Consider the following 8,755-nt stretch of genomic DNA (forward strand, 5'->3'; position numbering starts at 1 on the left):
AAACTAAGCAAGTAAATGGTTAAACACAGTGCGAGTACAACATTTAACCACGTAGTGCATAATATGCTTCTTCAATGTTACAATTTACTACATACCTATCAAGGCTTTAAAAAAACGAGAATAATTGATAACCTAACAAATTAATGACCTTATAGTAATTAATAAGCTTCAAAACAAGTCCTTTTTACACCATAAAAAAGAAAAGAACACACTACCGACCTATAGTAAAATGATACGATGTGCATATAATGTTTGATAAGTAGCAAACTCGACGTCAATTTGATAGTCTGATGAGACCGCTACAAAATAGCTAGCTCTAGCTAGTTTACGTCTTCAAGGTTATTCATCATACACTGAAAATCTACATTATGAAAAATATTCAGCCATTGCTACCAACATTCCAATGCAAAAAATATCAGCAATTGCTACCAACATTCCAATGCTAGAAATCATTGGAATGAGAACTTTGTGTGTGTATGAATGTAAACAATTACTCATAACATATAGCACGTTACACTATAATAGAGTTAGTCTTAATATAATATTGTCCTTACTTTTTGCGTACTTTTTCCCCTTCAGAGAAAAAAATATGGAGTATGTAACATGTTCATGAATTATAATTCTTAAATCAAACTACACTACATGCATTAGATAAAGGCATAAATCAAAATTATGGAATACCTTGACATATGTCGTAATACAATCAAAAGGGAGTCAAAAACATAGGCCACAATGTCTCCTTTAATTATTTGATAGAGTTAATAACGGGATGACAATTTAGTCCGAATCTAAAAACCAAAATAATCATATCTGAATCTGAAATCAATAAAGGCCAAGTGGTAATAAATCTAAAAATGTGAACGTGTCCAGCGTTTTCTAAGTTGCTAGGCCGGACTCAATTAAAGCTACAGATCACGGGCTTAATAGATGGCCCATAAGATTGTCTTTTGTGGATTTAGTCAATTACAAGGCCCAGTCCATTTTTGTTGGTTTTACTAACCTGTTTGGACCAGTTTTTTTTTCACCTGCTAAAGTTTTATTTTTATCCTTTTTTCATATGGTTGTGATATACTTCTGAGAAGTTGGAGTTTGGCTATAAATATCAGCAAATTCCACAAAAGTTTTAGGCATTCTTCCTTGATTTGGCTAGATTATGTAGTACGAACTACGGCAACTACGGAGTAATATTGATCATAAATCACTGCCTAAGCCTAATAGGCTACATATGGACATCGTTCTATAAATCATTTAAGGGTGATATATATTGATCCCGCGCAATTTTCTAAAGTTGATTCATATCACCAACATCTAAATATTACTCATATAAGTCTTTACATCTTATCATCGTTATATGTCTATATCAATTACGGCATTTGAATGGTTTGATTGAATGCATTCGTCAAACCTCTAATATTTGTTCTTCAACCAGATGTGACATTACAATATGAAAATGCTAGATGATAATTTCTAATGAATTTAAATCAATATTATAGTGAATTACGATAAAAAGAGACTATATAACTAACCTGTGTTAAGTATCTAGTTAATAACTGGATTTATTTTTATAATAATAGTCTAATACATATAAAAATAAGTAATCAGCCATCTTGCAAAGAATTTGACAAAGGCCTTGAAAGGAGTTGAAACTGAATTGGTTTATGATTACAAATAGCTAGTAACCTTTCCATCTCTAGTAAGTCAAAGTCAAACAAATTCTTATATTTATTACGTATACTTAATACAGTGTGTAGCAGTGTGCTTAATACAACCATAAGTTTAGAAATTTTAAATCCATTGAACAGTAAGATTTAGTCAATACTAGTTACCATTGACTAAATCGAATTCTAAAATTTAGGAAGATTTGGTCTTCCTTGATAATAACACAGCTGTTATTATGTAGTACTTGCAGTGTTAGCAGCTAATGTAATCCACTATTTTGAAAATTGGATTTTTAAGAAAAAAATCTCTACTCAGGAGAGCAACAAGGAATCCTGTTCCCTCCAACCCCCACAAATTCTATAAAAAGTTGGGGTTAATTTGCTTGCTTTGTTATCCCTAATTATCTCAGGTTTTTGGTGCATTTGTACGTAAAATGTATTGTATACAACATGTTTAGTCACCCCAAATCATATAAAAGTCAACTCCACAAATAATTGACTTTAATGTAATTTAGGATTACCGAACAAGTTATATACAATACGCTCATTTAATACAAGTGTTAAATTTCTAGATTCACCACTACACTTTATACATCTTCTAATCTTGGCTACTAGAGGTATGCTTTTCTCTCAATATGGTAAAGTAGAGTTTTGTGCACTAAGTAAAACTCAACGGCTTGTTATCATCCTATATCCCCCCTTCCCCACTCCAAAATTCTCCCCACCACATATCCCCTCCCTCCCAATCCCTCGTCACCACCACAACTCTGCCTTCCGAGACACCATCTCGCAGACTCACATCCAAGCCCCCTTCAAGCAACCCCCCCCCCCCAATGTAACCTCACAAAGGCCACACCCCCTCCACAATTGTAGCCAAGTCCTTCACGTTGTGAGCACTTCGCATCCTCACTGCTGCAACCATCTCTCGACAATTTTTTAAAAAAAAAAGTAAATACAAGGGGATGGACAAAAGTTTTTTCTCCAACAAACCCATGGGGAAACAAATAAGACCTACATGGCCACTACATAGGTCTTATTCATATAACCATATGCCCCATAAGCTAGGGTGCTAGACGAACAAGTCCATGCCCAAAGTGAAACACGTGGAATTTGTTCGTCCCCTCATGGGCTAATGAAAAAACATCCATCAAACTCTTTCCGAATATTTTCTTTTAAAAAAAAACACGTCGAAAACAGCAGGAACAGTGGGGATGTGGTGTAGGGGGAAGGGGTGGAAGGAAAGTGTTAGGGGGTCTAATCACTAATGGGGGTGATAGGGACATTGTGGAAAAAGAAATGACTGGTGTGTGATACTTGCAATTTACAAGGCAGTGAATAAACCAGGATTCCCCAGCTGAATTAAACTTTAAAATTTTCCAACCAGAAATTAAACTACCATGTTCTCAATCTTGTTGATTTGTTGGCACAGCAAGCTCTTTTCGATTTGAACTTCTTCCAATCAATCTACATGTTAATAAAGCAAAACCATATTATTGGAAAATCTTATGTAACCAACTGTTGAGACTGTAAAATATTACTGAAAGAAATTAATTTAAAAGTAGCAACCTTTGCACAATTTTGGTGCAAATAACTTCAACTTAGCTTCTACATTCTGAAATATTCCTGCATTCCTACAATATGTAAACACAAATGAGAAGGAAAATTCGACAAGTCCAAAGACTTGAACCGAAAAACAAAGAGAGGAATCATTAGAAAAAGACTTGAAATTTAAGCATTTTAAATCTTCCTCTAATTAGTTATTGTTGGCTGCAGATAGGTTCTTCCCCCTCTCCTGTAAATGAAACAAACACATTAAGCTACACAAAAACATGGCAAATTATTAATCAAGCGAGCATAAACTAATTAAGATCCTACCATAGAAATGAACCATCTACTTGGGGCTTGAACCTAAGTACCCCAATCTATCAGCTAGCACATTCACATCCTCCTGATCTTCGCCCCCTTGATCACTAGAGGCAGCAGCCTTAAACCTTTCATTTAGTAACTCCTCCCAAAATTCCTCATCGAGTTCTTTATCATCACCTTCGAATTGGTCCAAACCACCACGCTGTTCCTGCCCCAGCTCGGTCCCTCCCCTATTATACCCTTGCATCTCAAGGGCTAATGCCTCGAGCTCAGAAACTGGACCAAGAGGATCATATTGATCATACCCATAAGAACCAAAGTCTAATGGCTCAGCCTTAACATGTCCCATTCCTAAAGGTACACTACTGCCACTTGCTACACTTGCATACCTACTTGACTCCCCAATGTCTAAATGACCCTTTTGCCCTTGATCAATAGGCCTCCTCCTTTTCTTGCTCAATGCTTCCTCAAGTTCTTTCCTTTTCTCCTTTTGTTGGACTAACTGTTGGAGAAATGCAGGGTTTTGCATTGCCCTTGCTAAAAAGTTCATCATTTGTTGTTGCTTCATCTCAGTAGCTTGTAATCTTTGTTCCATTGCTTGTAAGAATGATCTTGTGTTCTGTTGTTGTTGTCTTAGCTTCACTAATTCCATCATTAACACTTGTTTGTCGCGTCGCAATCGATCCACTTCACCATCAACCCCAAATCTTCCTAGCTCTACACAAGGGTCTATCACTCCTTGTTGAGAAAACATAGGATTAGATGAATGTTTCCTTCTCCTTATGTTCTTCAGTTGATGCTTTTGCCCCTTTAAAAACCCTTCATTTGCAAATTCCCATCTATCAGGATCAATCTTCCTAAAACCCTGCAAAATTTTCAAACAATTTTGTAAGTACCAAGTTAATCAAATCACTAGAAATAAATAACCGTTTAAAGTAATTTGAGACGGATGGAGTATTAACCAAAATGTCCATATTAAACATCATTTCCATCAAGAGAAGTCAGTAGCAGTAAAAAAAATCAAAATTATTAAATTACATCAAGCAAAGTTGCAAAATATTTTATTAAAATCTAAGGACCCACATCTAGAATTTTTTCTATTTCAAATTTAGTCATGAGATTAAATAAGATAATAGGACAAACTCAAAAAGAATCATTGGGTAGATTTCACATGATCAAGAAAGGAAAGTTGTATTAAAATATATTCAACCACATGACTAAAGTTAATTGACAAGTTGCCAACTCATTTCACTAAAATCCCATTAACATTTTCATTATTTTATTTTTAATTGCTAACAAATCCAATTCTAATTCTAGCACATCAAAATATAACACATGGATATCACAACAAATCAAGAAAGAGAAAGACAATGAGACAGGTGGCTTCTGTCAAGAGGTGAATTTTAATCAACTTTTGTCTTTACTAATTATAATATTAATCAACTGCTGCTCCTTGCTAATTGTGCCATTGACTCCATAAAACTAGATATTTAATTAGATTATAATATCTTATTCGGAAAAGAACGGTTATGATATATGCAATCCTTAACGCGTTAAGTGGCAAACTAAATGGTACAAGTAAAAAAGAATGAGATAAGAGTACTTACATAAGTATTAAGCTGCCTGACAAAGCTAGAGAAATTATTATGCTTGAAATTTCTAGGAAGTAAACCAGAAGCAAAAGCATGAGGATCCCAAACCACAAAGCTTTGACCTCCTCTGTTCCAAGACACTATACTATCAGTACTTGGATCATCAACTATTTCATATGTTTTCGTTAAAAATGGAGGTGGACCCACTTCATGTAATCCTTCTCTAGGCTGAGGTGCCGGAAAATTCCTTGAAATCTCGCCGGAAAAGGTCAAAGTCGTAGAGCTCGATTCTGGGAACTCTTTTTTAACTGGATATAAGGGATTCATAGTTGAAATTTTATAATTCAAAGGTTGAATTTTTCTGGGTATGCTTTACTTTTGGTGATAAGTCAAAGAAAAAAAACAAATTTTTTCAAAGATTGAGTCACAATGTGACTCAAATTGAAGTGAAACTATTGAAATTGAAGCAAAGCCAGATGAAGTTTCTTCAATTCTTTAATTTGAAAGAGAATTTAGCAAAAACCAAGATGAAATTTGTATCAAATTTGTTCAGAAAATATCAAAATCAATAACTTAAAAGGCCAGGGAAGAAGAGAGAGAAAAATTACAAATTTGAGAAAACCAGAAGGAAGCTTTGATTGGTATATATAGAAGAGGAGAAATTGAGAGAAAATTGAGGAAATTTGAAGAAAAAAGTTGTATGATTTTTGGAAGACAGTAAGACATGCTCTGTTTTAGCTCTGCTTGGAAAGAAGAAGGTAGGTTTTGGCAGTTATTGTTGATTTGTTGGAGGAGATTATTATGTGATTAATAAGGTTGAGGGGATATAAAAAGTGTGACATTTGGACCCTTAAATAGAAACTTATATAACCTATGATAATAATTAAAATATAATTTTGAGTAGAAAGTTCTAGAGTTTAGAAGGGATGGAGGAAGGAACCATCTAAAATAGCAAAGGCTTAATATTTTATTTGTGGATTTGGGTAGGTGTCCTTTTTTAATTTGTTAATTTTTTTTATTTTTTGGTTGATATATTGGGATGAGGAGCCTTGGAAAGTTCTGGAATTTATTCAGGAAGGGGAGCAAAAATTAAAAATTAAAAAAAAAAAAATCTTGTTTGTTGAGTCATGCTGACCATGCTAATGTGGAGTGGGTTTGATTATCCAACAGGAAAAAAAAAAAAAAAAAAAAAAAAAAAAAAAAAAAAAAAAAAAAAAAAAAAAAAAAGAGGAATAAAGAATTGTTATTTTCAGCAATTTGATTGGTGTAGATAGGAGAAAATGCCCCACCTGTTATTGGGGGTCATATAAAATAAGGTACTCACTACTACTGATCACAAGGTTCTAGGGTTTTTTAGAGTAATTATTTTTTATTTATTTTTTTGAGTTTTGTTTTGGGTTACCCCCAAAAAAGGGAACTTTGAAAAGGAAAAAAATTAATTAAAAAAAGGGTGGGAAGCAAGAAAATAAAAGATACTCCATATTAGAGAGACAGATATTAATGAAAGCTGATTTGCAGACTTGACATTGTAGAAGAATGGGAAGTTATGGGCAATTTCAGGATAGAATTGATTGTTTCTAGTCCATGTTTTACTTTTTATAAATACAAAAAGAGCAAATATATATATATATATATATATATATATATATTTTATTTTTTATTTTTTTTTACTCCTCTGCCAAGAAAAAATAAAAATAAAATAATAATAAAATTTCATTTCTAAAATATTTCATCGTTTTGATTAGACACATTTGTCAATTAGATCATTATTTTTTTAATTACTAGTTTGTATTTTTCATCATTTTGATTAGATACATTTGTCAATTAGATCATTATTTTTTTAATTACTATTTTATAAAGAACACATTGCATTTTTCATCATTTTGATTAGACACATTTGTCAATTAGATCATTATTTTTTTAATTACTATTTTATAAAAAAAACACATTGTATTTTTGTAGTCAGCCACATGTAAGAATATGTGTTTGACAATATATGCTTTTAGGTTTATTACAACAATAATTAATAGTATAAAATTTATTTTCAAATAATAGTAAACAACTAAACCTGTAAGTTAATGTATAAAAAAAAAAAAAAATGATGCAATTATTTAGAAATGGACCACAATAATAAATAATATACACACTATCTTATTTTACTTTACACATTTCATCCAAAAAAAACCATTACAAAATTTGGTCAAGAAAATAACACGATTTTAAAAAATAATCTCATCCGTTTTAGATTGATCTTCCCAGTTTGACCACCTATGTTAGAAAAGAATGTAAGATTGTAATTTAAACGTTGTAAATGGCTACAAAAATTATGCAGCTATTGCAAAATTGTCTTAGCATACTTGTCTTTGCTAAAGAATAAGAAATTATGAGCAATGTAAAGATTGTATTGATAGTTTCTCCTCCTTAATTTTAACACCAACCATTGTAAATAGGCAAGGACAATCGCTACTACTAATGGCACACAAATGCAAGTACTCTGTAGGCAACTCCCAAAAACAATAGTCACATACTCGCGTATACTAGGACGTCACATTTCTATAAAACAATCACTACTACTAAATACTAATGGCACACAAATGCAAGTATTCCGAAGGCAACTCCCGAAAACAATAGTCATATACTCACGTATACTACAACGTCACATTTCTATAAAACCATTACTAATCGAGTCATCTGCCCAAATCATGTCATACCATTAATTATGGGGTTAACCTTAAGCATCGGACTAAAGTAATGTTTAATTCGCCTTACTTTTACTTATTTTCCGTAAAAATAATAATAATTCCACAGAAAGCCAAAAATTGAGCAAAAGAAAACTACCCTTGGAAGATTGTAAATGACGCAATTGAGTTTTATCGGCTTCTCACTGCATTCTACGCTCCATTTTGCTCCTCACACTCCTCCCTTTCGCGGTCGATATCCACCGTCGTTAATTATTGAATCCCAAATCCAAATTTCAGGGAGAAGACGAAGAATTTGAGGGAAATGTATTGGAAATTGATGAACCATTTTGTTGAATTTCAGCGTTTGAAGAAGATAATCGAATTTCTGTGTTGAGAAGAGAAAATAGGGTTTTGAGGGTTTGTTTTAGAGATTTTTGGAAGCAAATACAGTAATTGAAAAAAGGATTAAAAATAAAAAAAATAAAAATAAAAAAAATAAAATCCTATTTTGCTCTCCATTGAAGAGCATTCTGGTGTTAGCAAGAATTTTGGTTTGACATATCACACGAAATTCCGAAAAATAAAACTAAAGTAGTAGAACAAGTGAAATTAGAACGCATGATTAGCATGAATAACCGTATTGTAGAGGTGATAAAAATTAAAAAATCGGGTGCGGCCGAGTCTTAACATGGTACAGTCTAAAGTCTCTAAACCTAAAAAAAAAAAAAAAAAAAAAAAAAAAAAAAAAAAAAAGAAAAAAAAAAAGTAGTAACGGCCTTATCAGGCTTTTTGGATCGGGTTCAGGATTTTAACTAAAAATGCATTTTAGACTTGTCCAAACATGCCATATTTTCGAGCTGGGCTGATCACCTCTACCGTATTGACTTTATTTCAATGGTCCTCCTTTTTTTTTTTTTTATTCTTTTTTTATGTAATTGATATCAAGATCTCTTGAATG

At 32.6% G+C, this 8,755-nt stretch overlaps 1 protein-coding gene across 2 annotated transcripts; it reads right to left on the reverse strand.

Moving 5' to 3' along the window:
• Positions 1 to 6,257, reverse strand: LOC145568215 (heat stress transcription factor A-7a-like). Of its 2 annotated transcripts, XM_081627651.1 has the most exons (5): positions 5,132 to 6,257; positions 3,534 to 4,389; positions 3,225 to 3,450; positions 3,055 to 3,122; positions 1 to 361 (listed from the first exon to the last, which is right to left on the reverse strand). In XM_081627651.1, exons 1-2 carry the CDS (start codon positions 5,441 to 5,443, stop codon positions 3,550 to 3,552), a joined length of 1,152 nt encoding a protein of 383 aa, XP_081483777.1. In that variant the 5' UTR covers positions 5,444 to 6,257; the 3' UTR covers positions 1 to 361; positions 3,055 to 3,122; positions 3,225 to 3,450; positions 3,534 to 3,549. The 2 variants fall into 2 exon arrangements, with proteins under 2 accessions (XP_081483777.1, XP_081483776.1); XM_081627650.1 differs by lacking the exon at positions 1 to 361 and having other exon boundaries at positions 2,492 to 3,122.
• Between the last annotated feature and the right edge of the window lie 2,498 nt (positions 6,258 to 8,755).

The sequence above is a fragment of the Chenopodium album genome, chromosome 11 (assembly GCF_948465745.1).
Source record: "Chenopodium album chromosome 11, dcCheAlbu1.1, whole genome shotgun sequence".
Taxonomy (NCBI): domain Eukaryota; kingdom Viridiplantae; phylum Streptophyta; class Magnoliopsida; order Caryophyllales; family Amaranthaceae; genus Chenopodium; species Chenopodium album.

What these genes read in the sequence shown, in the direction of transcription:
- LOC145568215 (XM_081627651.1), bottom strand. Translation starts at nt 5,443, where the DNA reads ATGAATCCCTTATATCCAGTTAAAAAAGAGTTCCCAGAATCGAGCTCT. An exon ending in TCAGGCAGCTTAATACTTAT is followed by an intron (nt 4,390 to 5,131) that starts GTAAGTACTCTT and finishes AAAATTTTGCAG; the next exon opens with GGTTTTAGGAAGATTGATCC.